The sequence below is a fragment of the Kryptolebias marmoratus genome, linkage group LG3 (genome assembly GCF_001649575.2).
Source record: "Kryptolebias marmoratus isolate JLee-2015 linkage group LG3, ASM164957v2, whole genome shotgun sequence".
NCBI lineage: Eukaryota > Metazoa > Chordata > Actinopteri > Cyprinodontiformes > Rivulidae > Kryptolebias > Kryptolebias marmoratus.
Window position 1 is genome coordinate 14,031,109 of NC_051432.1, and position 19,859 is coordinate 14,050,967.

The window sequence follows — 19,859 nt, forward strand, 5'->3', positions numbered from 1 at the left end:
AGGGAGGGAGGGGAGGGCTACAAAACTATGTACAAAGTTTGATAAATAATTAAGTGCATGGTCTGAGGCGTCGCTTTGGGAAACGGGACGTCGTGTCCTCGCTGCACCGGCTAACACTTTCAGGATGTCTCCGCCTCTGCCTCCTCGTGACGTCAAAGCTAGCTGAAACACAGAAACTGGCATGCTATCTCGATGCATAACAGCGAGGGACAGAAATGCGCTAAAACGTAGCATTTGCAAGGTTTCGCTTTTGTTGTCTTTAAACACTTTTATCTCGTCGAACAACCTAAAGAGAGAAAGGAAAACAACAAAAAAATTTGAATCTAAAAAAACCGAGATGCGTTAGTTTCGTCAGATAAAGCGACTGGGTCCAGGTCATTCAGATGCTTCCAAACAGAAACAAAACAAAAACGAAACAAAACGGATAATAGAGTGTAGTACTTGTAGTAGTAATAATTCAATTGATAGAACTGATAAGAAAAGCAGCTTTTTGATATAAATGCATTTTAGCATGTACAGCGTTTTTCTCTTATAAACGTTTTTTTTTTTGGTTCTTTTTTTTCTTCTTCCTTTTCTTTAATATGTTTGTCTGGTCCAGCTTATTCTGCTGGTCTGATTGGAAAAGACATTGCTCCCACTGCAGTGGTCAAGAGTCATTCACGCCACTGTCCGGGGGGAGGGCGGGGCGGGGGCGGGGGTGTGAGGTCAGACAGTTTTGGCCCTCTCCATCAGTCCCAAGTAAGCCAGGAAGGAGTGTTTGTGGGAGGCGGGCGAGGGGGATGCCATGTTGGAGGAGGAGATGAGAGGAGACGTGGCCGGCCGCCAGCTGGAGTGGAGGTGCGAGTAGAATGTGAAGCGGTTGTTGTGGGTGAACAGGGTGGTGAGGGGGATCAGGTGGGCCTGCTCGCACTTCCTGTACTGCTCCAACATGTGGCGGGAGGAGGGCGGGAAGAGGGAAGGGCCGGCGAGGGCGCCCCGGCCTTTCGTGGCGCCGCTGCCGTTGGTGCCTGTGGCGCCGTGCAGCGGGCTGGTGGCGTCCGGCTGGCGGGACTTGCCCAGCGTGAGCGACAGAGCGACCGACTGGAGCGCCTGGGACGCCGTGAGGCTCATGAGGGGGCTGCTGCCCCCGCTCCCTCCGCTGCTCCCTCCTCTGCTGAACAGGAAGCTCTCGTGGCTCTTCAGCAGCAACGAGCGACCCGGCGACGTTCCTTCAAGTGGCAGCTCCTCCCCTCCCGCCCCCTCCTCTTCCTCCTCCTCTGCTCCTCCTCCTCCTCCCGGGCCTCCATCCAGCCCCCCCGTCCCTCCGCTCTGGTGTTTCTTGAGGTGGCGGCTGAAGACAAACGGGTGTGTGGTGGTGAAAGGACACTCTTGGCAGCCGAAAGTCTGGCGCGGCGCGTGCTTCAGCTTCTTGTGCAGGTTGAGGTTGTCCTTGCGCTTGCAGCTGTAGGAGCAGCGGTCGCAGTGGAAGGGCCGCTCGCCCGTGTGCACACGCACGTGCTCGATGAGCTTGTTGGCCGTTTTGGACAGGTAGCCACACTGCTCGCACTTGTAGTGGTTGCCGAGGCGGTGCCCCCGCATGTGCGCCTCCAGCGAGGCCTGGTTCGGCCACTGTCCCTGGCAGATGCGGCAGCGGTACTCCATCTTACAATGCGTCTTCAGGTGGCACTCCATGGCCGCTGGACGATTGGTGGAGTAGATGCAAAAAGGGCACCTGGTTAACACAACGACAAAGGGAGGGACGGAGGGAGGGACGGGACACACAGAAGCAAGAGACGGTTGAAAGGGAAGCGCAACGTTTACAACCATGTAACACAACCTTGACATCCAGTGACACAAAACGATGAGGAGGAGAAGGACAGATAAAGGAAAACTGTACAATGTGGAGTTGTGTGTGTGTGTGTGTGTGCTGGTGGTGGTTATGTGTGGCAGCTTAATGGTGGAAGAGCTGAGGTGATCAGATGTGTGTGCATGTGTGTGTATATATGTGTGTGTGTGGTGTCTGGAAGGGAGCGGGAGGTGACAGGCTGGAGGAAAGATCGGAGCAGTAGGACATGAAGGGAAATGAAGGAATGAGTGGCACTTACATTTAAATAGCACCTTTCATCTGCTCTGGGCCCCAAAGCGCTTCACAAACCCTGCAGAACAGAATCACCTCAGAAAAACCTCGAAATGATCAAGGCCCTCTCTGCCTCTCAGCTCCATATAGAGAAACACTTCACATTGCTCATGTGCGCACGTCTGTCACACCTGTTTTGTCCAATTTCGGCTACCTCTGAAAGTGAATTTAAAGGTTTTGCATAGAGGAAAAGCAAAAAAAATAAAAAATTCTGAAGTGTGACCCACATGACAGATAACAGAATTAAATGGATAAAACATCAAAGAGGAGCTCCGTTTTCTCAACGTCTCTCGGTCGTTCTCCTTTTTAGAAACGTACGGCGCGAGAAGTCTGTCTTCATCAACATTTACACCGGACAGAAGAAACATTTAGAGATTTTCTTTACATTCATTCACCCACACGACAACAGCGTGAAGGATCTACGAGCTAAAGAAGGGGCTTCTTCGTGTGCACGTGTTCTGTTTCTCTGCGGGTTTTTTTTTACAAAGACAAGAGTCAGTGGAATTTTTTTGTTAGCAGCTTCCTACTCTCATCCAGTGAGTTCACTTCGGGACAATTGGACATGTGGACGACATGCTAACACTGACGTCTGCACAGGGAAAAAAAATTAAAATCAAGACAGAAAAGTATGTGGCACACAGGTCGTCTTGTTCATGACGTGATGAGGTGGTAATCGTAATGACATTGAATGGTTCTGCACATGCACAGACTGGAGTCATGACCTAAAAACAAACAAACAACAACAAGCAAAAAAACAAACAAACAAAAAAACTCTGCTTGTGTCGCTTGAAATGAATCTTCACAGGATCTCCGTGTTTAAATGCCTCTTAAAGAAACGGTGCGTTTGGCTCCATGTTTATGGTTAGATTAGAGTCAACCCCCCCCCCCCATCGTCTGTGTGTGGCATGTCGAGGTCAGCAGATGGACTTTGTGTTAAGTTGAGAAGTCTGGAATGGGACAAAAATGTGTCTGTCGCGGTACGAGAAGGCGCTAAAGGAAGGTCGATGGACGGGGGGAGGCGTGTGAGGAGACGAGAACTGGACGGAGTTTTTAAAAAGGCAAACGTAGATCTAACGTGTGAATATACAGAAACATTCCGTGTAATAACCCTTAAAGAAAGCAAATATGCATCTGAATGACTGTCGCTGTGTTTCAGACGTGATTGAGGAGTTGTGTGTGCACTTGTTTATTTTTCCAGGGGCGTGCCAGCAGATTCTCTATAATCAACTGTATAGTGCACCAAGACAAGTGTCTGTCATTTTTTCTTTTCTATTTTAGGGGGGAGGAGAAAGTAGCTTGCTGGAATCCAGATTTCCTGAGATATTTTTCTCTGGCATGACAGTTAGCTGTGGGCAGAGGAACAACAGACCCTGAGGGGAAGCCCATTTCCATCTCCCTTCTGTTCAGAACAGCCACCGCAGCCCCACAGACCGCTGCCTAATAAGTCCGACTTGCCAAGAGACGCTGTCGAGCGGCAAAACTACAGCTTGTAGCGTTTCATTCCCTGGCAGCAGATAACGAACGTAGAAGCGAGGTTAACCGATTACAGCCACATGGCGAAAATCATCTTCAAACTGACCCCGCATCTGTGTTTCTGTCCAATAAATCAGCGTTTACAGGTGTCATCTGCAGGCCTGGAACCACCGCTCCCCCCCCCTCCCCTCCCCCAGGCGACGTGTGATCATTTCACAGATCAATTTAAAGCTCAAATCTTTCAATAATGATGGTAAAGTACTGGTCCTGGCTTCGGTAATAATCATATTATCATCCAAGTTGACACGTAGTTCTGCTCAAGGACTCTCCAGAAAGTTACCGAGTTTAAGGAAGAATAATAAACCTGCTGTAAAGAAACTCGTTGGGTTTGTCACCATTAGGACCTTCTGGGAATACGACATGCAGTGAGGTTGTTTCCAGCTGCAGGGTTCAGTTTAATTTACTTAAAGGATGCACCAATCACAGACTTCTTTGTCCGATTCTGATTTCAGACTTTTCTAAAGCTCCGACCTGCCAGTTCTCTCTAACCACTGTAACAACATATCATCCAGGTTACTGAACAGATACGTTTGAACAAATAAACTGAAAAACACTAACAGTACATCTCCCTTTACATGACAATTCCTTTCAATTCATAATAAATACCAACATCCAATGCACAATAGAGGTAAACGTGTGCTCGATTGTTGGATAGTTTATCTTATTGTAACTACATGCATGGCACATTTAAGCTTAATAATCATAACAGTTAAATTATTATTAATTAGCATTTGCTGATTGCAAATTACATGTCAGATGTTCAAGTGGCTGAAACCCTCAGTCGGGGGGGCAGACATTGTTCCTTTCAGTGGCCTCCTACACGACTTGTGCTTCCTTTAACTTACAAATGACTAACTTCACTCAGTAACAGCTTCCACAGCTAAAATATGCTTCTGCTCATGTAATATACGCGCTACGTTGTGCTGCGTTCACTGACCAGAGGAAACAAGGAACTGCCACCAGCCAAAGTAAAACCGAGCTGAATGGGTGTGGCCCTAGATTAAGTGAAAACAATCAAATCTAGCTAGCACACCCCTGATGAAGGTCTGTTTGTGTGTGTGTGTGTGTGTGGTGGCTTGAGACGATGATGGAGGGGGAAGGACCGGTGGAGTTAGGAACCCGTGTCTGTACTTGCTTTCCTTACTTGAGCCCTCCGGAGGGGACGGTGTGGCACTTCTTGTGCTCCAGCAGCTGCTCGGGCGTCTTGAGGAACTTGTGGCAAACGTCGCACTCGAACATCCGCGTGATGAGGTGGATCTGGAGGTGGCGCTCGTACATGCTGCGCGTCTTGCACACAAAGTTGCAGAATACGCACTCGAACCCTGGGAAGAGCGGAACGGGAGGGTCAGACTCTGGATCTGGTCTCAAGTGGTGCTGGGACTGAGGATGTAGCCCACCTGCTACAGGTCAGACACTGACAGCTGCAGTCAGAGGTTTCTATCCTCTCATCCTGGGCTGGAATGTCATTCATTTGGGGGCTGGGAGGATTTTATACAACTTTAATGAGTTTTAGAAACAAGAACTGTGGTTGAGATGTAACTTCCTAAAAGACATTTAACCAAATATTAATGGGGGTGTGTTCATATTTCAGCTCCCTGTATGAATTCAAACTTTTAAAAGTAGTTTAATCATTCCACCCTGGAAACAGAACGTTTCAATTCAATCAATAAAAGCCCCAAATTAATATGACATTTGTGACCCGTGTTGGCAAAATGAGCTGGAATGAGCACACGTGGCTGAGCAGGAAAAGGGAAAATGTTGGATTTTTGCCGCAATTGAGATTTGCGAAAAAACGCTTCCATAAAGTCACCGTCTAGTCAAAATAGCAAATAATCTCCCTAATCTACCTATAAATCAAAGAATGTCATGGAAAAAATAAGACTTAAAATTTGAATCCTGTTTGTTTCCTTTGAAACTGATGATTTTTCTCTGCCGGAGCACTGGGAAACTCCTTCGAAAGCTGTGTGCCGTCACCACGACGCTTCGGAAAAACGGCGCTCCAGTTCCCGCCAACATCACTCCAGACCAATAAAACTCATGTTTTATCGACGGGTACTTCTGCTAACAGAACTCGCCTTTTGCTGGCCTGGTAATAAATCACCAAACTTCAACAGACTAAATATCATTCTGAAGCTTTGGAAACTGAGGATTTTAAAATAATAACTGGAAATGAAACAAAACCCCACATTAGGACTCGTTTTGCCCGCACGGGTCACATTTACGCTCAAACTGACTAAACGTCTGACTGCAGATGAGGACAGAGTGGACTGAGATATCCTCACTCGAGTCCATTACAGGGGGCTCCAAATAAAAACAAAACGGCGAAAAAACATGATCCTGCAAACCCCGCGATAAATCCTGGCAGCAAATTAAGCCCCTTCTGACTTGGAAATCAACTTTCAACTCCACTTTTTGTAATTACTGTCGCATTTCCAAAGCCTGACCCCAAACGGCTCCGATAGCTTGACGCGGAGGTTTTATTAACAGGATGGAAAAATATTCCTCGTGGCTTCAAATAAACTCCATGTGTGAAATCTGAGCAGATAATTAGGAACAGCTCGGGTCCGGTCTCAAACGGAGTCAAATGAGATGAAATGAACATCAGAACCATCTGTATTGTTTCTGCAACTCTTCTACATTTACGGGACGACGCCTCACCCCACGTCCTCGGAGCACCGTCCCGCGTTTAATCTTTAAATAGCTTCAAAAGTAGTAAAGAAAACGCGTTTCATGGTATGAAAAGAGCTTTTTAAAAAAATATGTTCTCCATCAGCTGTTTATGTTAACATGAGTCGTGAACTTTTCTGCCAAATGTTTCACAGCACATTTCTTTTTATCTCCGCTTTCCATGACAGAAAGGGTTTGGAGAAGCTTGTACGCTCTAAAAACCTGAGCTGCACTGTTGTTTGACCACCAGATCGGATCCATTTTAAAGGTTAAGCGATCAATAAATAATACCTTAAGATGTTTTTAAATCTTTGCGGCGTATGTCATGAATATTTGATGTTGCAGAGAAAGGATTAAGACTGGACGCCAAGATTTTATGAACTTTGGGATGATTGGGGGGGCGGCTTTGGCTGCTAACAGCTCCCACAGGTCCTTGCCTTTGTCCGACTTGTCCTCAGTTCCTGATCCTGAGTGACTTCCGGAGCTGGTCTGGCTGCCCGCGGACGAGGGCGGGGCTAGCAGGTTCTTGAGCTCTTCGTTACCGTGGGCGACGTCTCCGCCCTCGGAGCTGTTGAGCGAGTCGCTGAGGGCCGAGAGGGACGACGACGTGCTCTTGGTCTCGCTGAGGGGGCTTCTTGAATTCAGACCTGGACACGAGAGGGCAAACAGCAAGAAAAAAAAAGAGAGACGTTTTTAACCATGTGACAAAAAAGCGGTGATGGGGGTGAGGGGTGAGCTATATAAACTATTTAAATAAACAGAGACTTTTTGAAGATTAATTTCCCAGAAAAAGTCCAGGTGTAGAGAATCCATTTCTGGCTCCTGCCTTTGTTATCTGCATGCACACACACCCCGACGTGGACACAGGTAGAATAAAAGCAGGCAGCCTGAACTGAGAGCCCCGCTGCCAGTCCAATCAAGATGCAGTGTGCTTTTATTGATCCTCTGCTCTAAGTCCACAATTCACCGCGAAGAGACGGGGAATTAGAAAGGGGAGGGGGGGTTAGCGGGGAGGGCCGAGGAGCACGGGTCATGGCCGAAGGATCTAAGATGGCGGGAGCATCTCGGGGCACGGCTCAACAAAGGGCATTCACTCGAGGAGGGAGTGAATGGAGGGAGAAAAAGCCTGCACGGGTCTTGTAATGGTTGACCTATCTTTTTAATACAGGCACACACAAACAAGGGAAAAGCCTATACGGGCGTGCAAATGCAGTGGGTCTGCTCTTTCAAACTGGGAAATTATTCTGAAATGGAAGATGAATAAATCGATCAAATCTATATATATCAGAGCTGCTCACAGCAGGGTCTTTGCAGTCTTTTTAATAAAGAAATGAACCAACCTTTGCTGCTGGGTTTATCATCTCCTTGCCTTCTCTTACATCTATCCTAAAGGCTACTGGCAAAGCAAAAAGGCTGGGAAGAAGAAGAAGAAAAAAAAACATACTCCTCTGACCCAGTGGACTTCATTTTAAAACAGACTTTTAACCAAGCAGATTTCTTTGGCTACATTCGCTCTGCAGGTCTTAATGCTCAGCTCCGATTTATTTTGCGTGGTCGTTCACGTTACGATTTAAATGCGACCTCCATCAGACTTTTGCCAGTTCCTGAAATGACCCGCATACGCAGAAGAAGATGAGAAGTTATATGGACGCTGCAAGTGTTGGTTATGAAGTTGCTAGAAGATGGAGAAGAAAAGGAGCGCAAATGTCAACAATGACTTTTTTTTTGGCTGCTACCTCTGTGCAGAGGCTTGTGTGGAGGATGAGACGGAGTTAGGAGTGAGGGACCTCCGTCCTTTCATCCGACCTAAAGGTCGGCTGAAATGCGACATGAATGTTCACACTGAGGTTGCTCTGAACGACACTGGATATGTATCTGATTCAGTACCACATGCTGAAAAGACCTGGGTAGGATAAGAGAAAAAAATAAAATAAAAAATAATCAGATTTCTGAATTGGGTCACATTTGCCTGCAGTGAGACATTTGTGGTATTAAAAAAAAAAAAAATTAAGACTCAGTGTTTGGCTGCTGAATTCTGGCTTTAAGACCTTCCCTAAACACAACAAAACCCTGACAACTCATTAAAATCTTCACAAGGAAGGCAGCATAATTGTTTGTGAACTCCTCTGCATTCACACGTTTGGCGGGGGGGGGGTGTCCATCTTGTGTGAGACAGAGATAAACGCCACACCAGCCTGAGAGACTTAAAAGTTGGCTCAGTGGTGTCGTAAACCCTGCCTGGCTCCAAAGGACCCAAGGCCTATTGATTTTTTTTGCCCCCCCTCAGGCACGATAAGGGCCAACCTTCTCAGATAAACAAGGCCACCGTGGCCTATGAAAGACCCTTCAGCTGTCTGGGCCGGACGATCCCACCCACTGACACGACCGGACACACACACACAACGAAGAGCAGAAAAAACGAGTACATGTTAGGTTCAGCGGAAGAGGAAAAACATCAGCAATAAACTGAACAAAGCTGTTTTAGACAAAACGCTGATATCGACAACCGGGGACTCAAAGACGGTCGATTAGAGGAGGAGGCCTGTTTGTGAACCGGTTCTGCTGCTCGTCTGTCCCGGCGTCTACACTGACCTGTCTCTGGGGTTAGAATCCCCTATGGGGTTTGTTCCACATAGTTCATGCTGATTTCCTTTAAAATAAGCTTAAAACAAGACAAAAAGCAATAAGTTGGACAACTTATTGCTGTGACTGAAGCGAAAACTCTTAATTATATAAGCAAATTTACTGGATGATCTGGCAATAATTAGCATTTTTTAAAATTATTTAAATGTAATGTTTTTTTCCCTTGTTTTATTCCAACTTGGACTTCCCTGAAGTGAAACAATAACTTTAAAGGTGTTTCATGTTCATATTCAGGACATTTACAGAGTCAAAAATGACGACCCAAAATGGTTTTAACGATGCTGCAAATCACCCAGGTTGGACAGGTATAAAACCAGCGATGAGCTCTAAAACTGACGTTTTACCTTCACTCACCATTTAAATCTAAATCTAATGTGCCAAAGTGCTGCATCAAAACAAAAAGAAAGTGTGTTACTGTCCAACAACCAGACTGCTATTCTATTCTGAGACTGGAACGAGAGCCACGGTGTGTAAGCTACCACCCACTCTTACATGTCAGAGTAATTCTCTGAAAGAATAGTAAAAAAAAAAGGCCCATAAATCATTTCTGAAGAGTCCAAACAGACTCTTCTACTATCCAGCATAGACTGAAGAAAGATTTCAAAACAAACAGAATGAAAATGTTTCAGAAAGGCTGATTTTGTTTTGTCCCCCTGCACTAAATTTATTCAGAGATCCAAAAAAAGAAACCAACAACAATATTTGGAGACAGTTGGAAGAAGTTTGCGTGTCACTTTACCTGCGTGTCCAGTGTGGATGTGGCTCTTCATGTCGTTCTCCTCCATGCAGACGTAGTCACAGACGCTGCAGCAGAGTGAGAACATCCACTGTTCCTTGTCCACATGAAGCGACATGTGGCTGACAAACTGGGCATTCAGCTCCGTCTGGAAACCGCACACATGGCAGCTGGACGGAGAACAGACAGACAGGGGGGGGGGGGAGAATGGTGAGAACGAGACGAAGAAGGCAGTCAGATTTAGTGTTATATTTTGCCTGCATAAATTAGCAAATGTATGCTGCGTCTCCGTTCCTTTTTGGTTAAATTAGGATGACTGATTGAAAACGGGCTCCGTCTGTGATTCAGAAATGGAAACTTTTTTCCACTGTAAAAATGTAGAGCACAGTTTTTTGTTTTGTTTTGTTTTCTTTGTTGCAAAGAGTTAAATGAGAAGGCTGAAAACTGTCGTGTCTGCAAGTTATTGGTATAATGTTACAGCCAGCCAGGACAAGATTAGTTCAGCTGTACGTAAAAACTAGAGGCAGAAGAAAACAGAATGGCTGTTTGACAAGCGACAGATCTAAATCTCACTGATGGGCCTTTTAATCATCGTGAGGTCCGCAAAGACAAGGACGTCATCTGAGGCATCACCAGCATTTTGCACGAGGCTAACAACACGTGGACACGAGTTTATGTGCGAACCTCAAAGTTGCCAGAAGGCTCGTTTTCTGTAAGTTCAGTCGACTCTGAAGGGATGTTTTGTTTAATAGTTGTCAATAGTTCGCTCTGTGACTGATGTCATGGCTGAGAAGGGGCTAACTATTGATAACTATTAGACAGAACATCACTTTAAAAGCTTTCTGAACTATCCCTTTAACACTTCCTTGTTTCAATTCATCATGCTAAGCTAAACGTGTCTTCTCTGTAGCTTTAACTGCAAAGAACAGATATTAAAGTGGTAAATATATCATTTATCACCTGAACTTTGTGCAATAAGGCAATTTTGTTTTTTTAACCAAACTGTCAAACTATTTATGTGAAGCTTTATAACTGGCCCACAAAATGAAAGAAACGGAACAGCAACAAAAGGTAGCCCTAAGAGTTTAAAAAGGCTTTAATTCGGTCTGTTTCTGAATGATCTTGCGTCGTCACGAGCGGGTGTAGAGTTCGGGTCTGGCCACCTGTAGTAGTACGGGCAGTTCTTGCGCTCGGCGCAGTCGGCTGTAACAGCGCTGACGATCTGCTCGGCGTCTGTGTTGACCAGCTTGACAGAGTGGATGGTCAGGTGCTGATTGAGGTTAGCCCTGCACTTGGCTGCGTAAGGACACAGGTGACACTTGTACTTCCTCTCTTCTGCAACACAACACACACACACACAGACACAAGAGCCGGTTAGTTTTAGGGTTTCCAAGAACAATGTTTCATTAAGTCGAGCTCAACCTCTGAGCTTTATCATCAACTTAAAAACCAAACTACTGAACGCCGGACCCCGTCTCACCTTCGTCTGGCTCCAGCTGTAAATCAGATCCTCACAAAGTGGAAAAAATTTACATAAAAAACACAAAGATATTTCTAAAAATGGCACTAAGAGGTAAAAAAAAACACATGAGTACACAAATATAATTTCCCCCATTCTTTTTTTTTTAGTGAGCAGTAAAGGATTTATGGAAAAACATGTACCCTTTTATCCCCAAACAAATCACAATAACACGTTTAAGTCCCTCAAATCCTCCCCACCTCAAAACACACACACACACATCATTTGCCCCAAGGACATGAAGCCAGGCAACCTTTATGTCGCCGGGGAAACCAAAAAGACCATCACACTGACATATGCCCCTGCTTCTGCTCTCTGTGGTGTGGCCAAGCTGTTCACAGTCAACACTCTCAGATGGTGTGTGTGTGTGTGTGTGTGTTTGGGGGGGGTATTGTACACAAGTCTCCGTTTGTGCTCTCAGTGATTTGGACTGCTATTCCCTTTATTTCACGTCTGGAGCTAATTTGCTTTAAACACAATTGTAAGAGCAGATTATTATTAGATTCTTTTAACTAACAAGGGCCGAGAGCGGGGGGACGGAGGAAGATGGGGACGGGGCCCGAATGGATCAATGGCAAGTGAGGAGGGGCCGGGCTAGGAAACCCAGCGTAATCAGGTCACAGGGGAGTGAGGAAGCCTCGCATGTCTGTGTGTGAGAGAGAGAGAGAGAAACTGGAAGAGCGAATCGTAGCAGCATCGGAATTACAAGTATGTGTGTGTGTGTGGACACTGTGCTGCATCCTTCAAGATGGCTAATTAGACGGTAGTTTTCCCAGTGAGACTAATCATGATAGTAATCTCTTTAAAGGAAGGGTAATCTAGTCTGGTCAACCTTATTTATTTACGGCGGGCGGCACAAACACAACAGCCAACATCTGCGCTGCAGCAGTGGTGTGACGGTGGTGTTTACCTGTGTGCAGAGACAGGTGTCTGGAAAGGGTCTGCTGCCGACCGAACACCTTGCCGCAGACTGAGCAGGGGAAGAGCTGCTCGTGTAATCTCCACTGGGCGATTCCGTTTCCCGGCTCGCCGTCGTCCTTCTCTGAGTCTAAAAGCCACACAAAGCACAGACCGCCTTACTGAACACAAGAGTCAGACACAGGAGCGTCTGAGCCGAGAGCTGCAGAGCTGCGGGTCTAACTTCAGTCAGCGTGGATTAAGATTACACCCAGAGAAATTAGCATTTTCTGCAAAAACGCAGCGTGAACGCTGAGTGCTGAATGAGTTTGCTAACATTTGCTGAAGAACCTGAAACAGAGTTGACAAAGCTAAAAGAAGCATAGCACTAGCTAAAAGCTTAAAAAAAGCACAGCATTAGCCAAAAAGTAAAAGAACAGCACTAGTTAAAAGCAAAAAAGAGCAAAACACTAGGTAAATACTAAATAAGCTAAATGCTGGCTAACTGTAGCAATAGGTTAGCTAAAAGCAGCAAAAAGATAGCTAAAACAGCACAACACTAGCTAAAAGCAGCAAAAAGACAGCTAAAGCAGCACAACACTAGCTAAAAGCAGCAAAAGGCTAGCTCAAAGCTAAAAGTAACTAATGGGTAACTAAACAAAAAGCATCAGAAATAAATAGAGAATGTTTTTGAAGGAAATGAAGAGAGCTTAGTGTATTTCTACTGAGAAAACATGATACTTTAAAGTTTAAAAGTTACAAAAACCAAAGTGGTAGCACCCATCCCCTGAACGAGCTGAACGTTTCAATGTGTGAACAGCTAAAATAACACAACGTGCAGAAGTAAAGCTGCAAAAAAAACGTACGGATAACTTAAAAATAAACAGGAACACCGTACCGTGAATGGTACATCAGCATTTCCATAATTATGAAACATATAGTAGTATCTATTATAAAGCAAACAAAATATTTATTAAAGACAGGAAAAAGGGTAAACCTGAACCTTTTTAGTTCTCGGTGAAACAGCCAAACTGACTCACTGTCGACTGGTTTGCGAGCTCACAAGTCTGAAACATGTCTGCCACCATTTGACAGATGCTCCTTATCTAGCCTGCAGGTGGGATGCAGTTTAAATGCATTCTTAATGTCAACATCAGACAGCGGTCCTTTACTCTGAAGCCTGCAGCTAAGTATACCACTGTAGCGCTCCTTACTGTACGCCCCCCCCCTTCCATCCAGCCCTGAAAGAGTCAAAGAAAGAGACAGTTCGTGTGCAGATGCTTGGATAAACTCTGAAGGACTGAAGTTGCCGCTTTAAATGAAACCTCAGCCTCTGAACAGGGCATAGAGTAATTCACAAAGAGAAAACATACTGTTCTTTTCTCTATTGTGCTGCACAACTTCCACAGATTAAATAAAGACTTTTTATTTTCCATCTAAATTGTTCCGGCAGCACAGTCTGGCCTTGAACCAAAGTATATTAGAGAGGGAAAAGTGTGCTCTTTGAGTCACTTCAAAACACAGTAATTTCAAAAGAAGAGGTATTTGTGGAGGTCTGAACACCTCCATAAGGAACAGCAAATAACTTTTTTTTTTTTTTCGTTTTTCTTTTTTTTTTTTTTCAGCATTTGGGGGCAGGTTTTGTGGCAAGTGCTAAAGACCAGATGGTGTTGTGAGAAGACATTCAGCTGCTGTCGCGCTGACTCACACAACCTTGAGCATTTTTTTTTCTTCCTGTCTAACATACTTAACTTCCCCCCCAACCAAAAAAAAAAAAAAAAATGCAAACGACTAAAGCATACAACATACAACATACTTCACAAGAAGCGAGAAATTCGTTCTCTCTTCCGGAGCTGCGAGAACTAAAATTACATAGTTTTTGTTTCCCCGCGCAGCCTTGATTTGGGAGTTCTTGCAGCTCGTTCTTGATCCATCATCTCTGCGCAGAGCATATTTCTCTGTGGTGTCCGAGAACTTTTGTGTAATTGATGAAAAATGCAGTCAGACGAACACAACGGGGCTACAGAATTGTCATTCAGTTGCTTAAGCAGTGAAATACTGATTATTATTTATCTGAAGCTTTAGGGAATGTGTATAATTTGTATTTTTACTGTGTTTTAAAAGATGACTGGACGCACAGAGATCCAATTCGGAGTGGTTGTAGCTGAGAGGCTTTCTAGACACATTTTCTAAGAGCTAATCACTGCGACAGATCTTTGCTCTAACCTTTAGCATTACCTGCTGGAGTCCGCCCTGTGTGTAAGCCAAATATCTGACCAGATTTTAATGAACCTTTCAGAAAGTAACCTTTAACTGATTACCTTTGGAGTCAATCCAAGTCAAGATGGCCGCCACACCTAATTGACAGTAGCCAACACAGAAATTACAATAAGCCACTTAAATATACAGATATTGAGCTAAAATTTTATGTGGTAGTAGCTGAAAGTCATTCACAACACATTTGGAGCACGACGTGTCGCAATCATGCATTTGATTTTTTTCTTAAAGGTTTGACCACAAAGGCTACAACTCCATCATTCCTCAACATGAGATGATCTTAGTTAACTCTAGCATGAAAGCAGCGGGCGATAAGCATCCCTTGAAGGAATGCTAGGCCTTTAATTTCGATTGTCCTCCACATGAACACGCCTCATCTAAGAGTTCCTCTAGTGGAAAAAAACTACCGTTTTTTTTTTTCTTTTGTCTGTTTCTTTATGAGCACAACAAACATCTGAAGACTTAAGTCCTGATTTAAAAAAAAAAAAAAGTCTGCAAGTCTGTGGCTCATCACAGTGACAACAAGAATTCAGGCAACTAAAGCCTTCCCGCCTGCAAACTACATGCAGTGAGCAATAAATATTCTGTACGTTTGTGTTTCTTCAAACAAGCAAAACATCACTCAGTTTTCACACCAAAAGACCTCTGAGATTATAGGCTTGTTGTCCTCCCACATGAGCTAAAAACCGGACTAAAGGGTGTTGATATCAAACATAACTTTAGTCTGACCGTCCTGTCCCATCCTGTCCCGTCCTGCTAAATCCCTGAGTGTCTGAAAAGACTTGTGGCTCAAGCTCATTGCAGAAGAGAATTAACTGTCCTGACTCAGAAGTGAAGCTGGAGGATGACTCGGTCACTCAGGAGGATGAGGAGTCAGACAACGAGGACTTAAAGCCATGACCCAGCAAACACACTGATTATTAAGCCAATTAGAGTGTATGGCCTTCAAGTGGTTAACGGTTTAATTAGTGCTGTTGGAGCGAAGAGGGACACAAACAAGTAATGAAGAAGTGAGCTAAACCCCAGGCTGGATGGAAGAGACGGAAAACTCCTGAAGCCACGCTAGAATCTCAAACTCCTTCACAATTATTTCTATCCGGCTTCAAAGGAAAGGCATTTTTTCAGCTTCATCTGCGTAAACCAGTCATGATACAGCAGCCGGTTGGAACATCACTTACAAGCCACTTATTGTGTGCTCAGAGGAGCACAACCAAGGCTGCTGAAGGAACCATACGAGATTACCTCATTAATCTTAAAATTCACTTAAAACGGCTAATTGGATTTATTTGACCATTACACCAATGTTTGGATGAGTGGGTAATAAAAGAAAATGGAGACTGAAAAAGACATAAAATAAGAATATCGAGGGGGTGGGGAGAGGAGTAAACCAGGTGAAAAACGCAGAAAGGAGCAGAGGCTGGATCTGAAGCTTAAACACACAAGGGAAAGGCCCGGGCGAATTAACTTTCAGGACACTGTTGACACCCAGAAGCCAATCAGATTTTCATTAACTGGCAGAGGGACAGGCAAAGCTGGCACAAGCTAATTAACCTCTGGATCTCTCACTGTCGGAGAAACACGAAGGGAAGTTCGAGTGATGCCAGGGATGAGCGAGAGGGACGAGGAGGAGGAGGGGGCGCCCTGGGCAGAGCCTTTAGGTTGGAGAAATGCAGCAGAGTTTAAGAAAGCCCAGCTCAAGTGCTAAACCTGAAACAGGTAGAGGGGCTTCACTGCAGCAGGTGTGCGTTGTGTGTCCGGGAAAGCTCTGTTAATGCTTCACATGTACTGTATGTGTACGAATACTGAGAGCTGCTGCGTTATCTCCAACTTCTCAGAGCTCGGGAGAGAAAACCACCGGGATTTTCAGTCAAGTCTTTAAAAATAATTGATGCAGAAACGTTAGCATTCGGCTATTTCTACGATTACCCATCATTTCTCCTCATTGTTGAAATGATAGTTCAGCTCTTGAGGTGGGGTTCTATGGAAAAGTAATGAATAAGTCCAAGCTGGGCCGAGACCAACGTGGATTTCTGCCATCTTTATACAACTTCAGCCTCTAAAAGTTCACAACATTTCATGTAAACATCATTTGATAAACCTTTAAATCCTCGTCAGTTTTGCGTTACACAGTCAGTTGCATGAAATTTTACAGTTATTTGCAGACACAAATAGTGGCAGCAGATTGTGTAGCACTTTTGGTGCCGCCTGGAGTTCCTCCAGAAAGAATAAAAGAGGATTTCTGCCCAAATAACTATACTATACTGTAATGCAAAAGTGACGACAATATAAAGGTTTATAAAATGGTACTCATATAAACCTTTGAGACTGAACTGGTTTAAAACTGTATTAGTTCACTTTGATCTTGGCCTCACTTGGACTTGCCATTAAGCTAGTCAGAATTAAACTATATTTCTCCAAACTGAGGCTATTCAAAGAGCCATCTGCAGCAGGTAAGATATTAACTGCTCAGAGAAGCCTACTTCAAAAGATCTGAACTGTCTCTTTATGACACTGGATCTCTAAATAATTGCTTGTTGACATACTAAGAGTTATATTTTTTGTTTCAGATTGTCTTGCCAAATATTTTCCAAATTAATGAAATGTTTAGTTGTGATTTTTTTAAATATAGCCTTGTATTTCTTTTCCAAATGAACTTTACCCATTTTGTTAGTATTCACAACTTGCTTCTGACCTAAACCCTCGGACTTAAAATGATAGTGTCATATGACAAAGCATCACATGGCAAAATAAATATATATGTTTACATTTGTAATGCAGGAATCAAAAAAAAGAACTGAAAAATTACAATACTATTAAAATAATTTAGGAAATATACCAACGCTCCAACATTTCCTTGGTCCTTTATTTCCAAGTCCATGTTTCTGTAATGTGTGTGTTTGTATAGGAGTGTGTGTTTGTGTGACATCTGTCTCACTGTATGTATAAATGTCTGTAGTGTAATGTGTCGTACTGTATGTATGCGAGTGTGTGTGTGTGTAACATGTGTCTCGCTGTATGTAGGTGTGTGTAAGTTGTGTCTCACCGTGAAAAGCTGCCCTGGTAGAGGAACTGGCCTCCGCGGGGGAAGAGCTCTTGGAGCGTGAGTTAAAGGGTGATTGTCTGAAGCATTCGTCCAGGAACGAACTGAAACACAGGGACGTGGTGATGTTACCAACACTTACACACACACACTAAAAACACCCACATATTTCACTTGTAGCGGAACCACATAGTCTATAACTAACCATGGAAATGACAATGAAAAACTGTTTTTTTTAAATACAAGCAGAATCACTGACATACCTGTTTATTCCCACCATGTTACTGTCTTTGTGGTTGTTGGCTTTGCTTACTTTTTCTGGAAACCAAAACAAACACATTAGCAAGGTTAACGTAATAATGTTTACAACAGCAAACATTTCGTCGTCATTTTTGCGTAAACACTTGACGACATCTCAATCAGCCCAATGGAAAGGAAGCAGGCTGCAGCTGCTCGAGGCTGCTGGGGGTGGCTGAGGACCTTCAGATTCAGTTCACACTTTACTACTTCTTCCATAGATTTTTATGCTGAGGTCTGCTGTTGTCAACAGAAAAATCAGTCCGGCTGACAGTTTCAGTTCACTGTCGGCTGGGAAGTTTTCTCAAACTTGCTGTGGTCATAGTTCATTGTCTGACACAAACAGTCACAGAGTAGATTTCTCAGTGCTGCATCTGTTTACACTGGGCTCAGCTGGTAAAGCTGAAAAAATATATATATATTTTTAAAGAAAAAACTAGTATGAGCTAAATCTCCAATGTGTGCTGGTTCTGTTCCATGTTAAAAGGACGATAAAATAATATGAATAAACTAACAACATTAGAATGAAGGAATGCATATCGCCTGCCACCTTTCATGCCAGAGTTCCAGACTGAGATCATCTTATGTTGAGAAATGACAGCGTTATAGTCGTTTTGGTCCTTAGAAATAACATCACGCTCGATCTCAAAATATCGTGAGACACCACGCTCAGATTATGTGTTGTGAATGACCCTCAGCAACTACTACATCACATTTTAGCTCAGTGTCTTATAGACTGACTGAATTATAGCCATTTGTGTGTTTGGTTAATGTCAGTTTGCTGTGGCGTCCACCTTGAATTGAGTTGGCTCCAAAAGTTAATCAGTTAATCCAGAAAGTTACTTACTGAAACTCTTTATTTCGAATAATTTTGACTGCATTACACTGCGCCAGTTCGCCATGTACTCAATGTTTAAAACTAATTCGACATTAAATTGATCAGAGCAAAAGTTTGTTCTTAACAGCAGGATTTTTTTTTCCTCCTGTTATCCTCCAGTTGGTAGGTCAGCTGGTTAATCTCGAGCCCCTCTACATGTCCATGTGTCCTTGGGTAAACCACTGATCGACCCAATGGTATGTAGAGTATGTGTTAGTGTATGAATGAGTAAAAACAATGCTTTACAGAGCCAAGCAGAAGTAAAATGGTGCTGTATACAATTATTACACCATCACCTGGTAGGAAGTGACTCTACTTTTACCAAACCAGTTAAAAAAAAAAAAACATAAAAGGTTTCTTTTTGCTGACACTGCCAAGTGCTGTTAAGATTAATGGCAGTGGAGTGACAGCACAATGTGATTGATTAATCCATCAGCAGCCGAGATGAATCAAGACATTTAATGTAACAAGCTTAATATTAATTTTCACAAAAAGTCATTCCTCCCCAACATCAGTGAAAGTGCTTCAGCTACACAAAGGCGAGAACAAAAACCTCACAAAAGAAGCATTACATAAAGCCATTAATGTGAAGTTAAAAAGTGTGAAACACGACTTGTGTTTTTCCAGGTACTGATGCCTCTGAGTTTCCGGTAACTTTAGAATATTAGCGAATAATTAGAAGAGATGTCGCAGTGTTAAGTGCAGCAGAAATGGTAAAAACCAACCACTACCTGACCATAGATCGCGGCTCCTCTGTGTTCAGTAATAAAGGGCTCTACACAAAATGACTGAGAATGGAGCCATATGTGCGAGTTTCAAGGCGATGTACTGAAGTGAATTTCAAAGCTGCAATCATCTCAGTGTTCAGAGCGACCTTGCTGCTGATGTGTCTCTGAGGTCCTACTGCTCTGGGTAATTCATATTGATTGCTCATTGTGTGACAGCAGCCCACTCTGTTCCAGGCCCCCCCCCCCTCTCCACCTCACATTGAAACCAAGTTCTGAGGGGGTGGCCACCACTGCTGCCAGGCCAGCGATGTCCTGGCCTCCCCTGGGTGGGCATGCTGCGCGCCTCCCCGCTGCCCTCTCCGCCCGCCTTATCCTCGGCTCCTGCCGCACCGAAAAGCCACTACCACCCCCGTACCCAGAGCACCCCACCCCGTCACACTGTTCGCCAAGGACAGAGGTCTCTCTCTGCGTTGCCATGGAGATGCCGCACAGGAGAAATGTAAAGGGAAGGAGGAGGGAGGGGACGGAG

The 19,859-nt window shown here is 44.2% G+C and overlaps 1 protein-coding gene across 1 annotated transcript in view; it reads right to left on the minus strand.

Annotated features, from left to right (window-relative positions):
- Positions 1–468: 468 nt before the first annotated feature.
- znf827 (zinc finger protein 827) overlaps positions 469–19,859 on the minus strand; it is a 69,132-nt gene continuing 49,741 nt past the window's right edge. The window contains exons 7-14 of the mRNA XM_037974783.1: positions 17,692–17,746; positions 17,432–17,532; positions 12,125–12,262; positions 10,859–11,030; positions 9,699–9,865; positions 6,754–6,963; positions 4,794–4,971; positions 469–1,711 (exon numbers count right to left, since the gene is read on the minus strand). Coding sequence (XP_037830711.1) covers positions 706–1,711; positions 4,794–4,971; positions 6,754–6,963; positions 9,699–9,865; positions 10,859–11,030; positions 12,125–12,262; positions 17,432–17,532; positions 17,692–17,746 — 2,027 coding nt within the window. The 3' untranslated portion in view covers positions 469–705. The remainder of the gene's footprint in view (positions 1,712–4,793; positions 4,972–6,753; positions 6,964–9,698; positions 9,866–10,858; positions 11,031–12,124; positions 12,263–17,431; positions 17,533–17,691; positions 17,747–19,859) is intronic.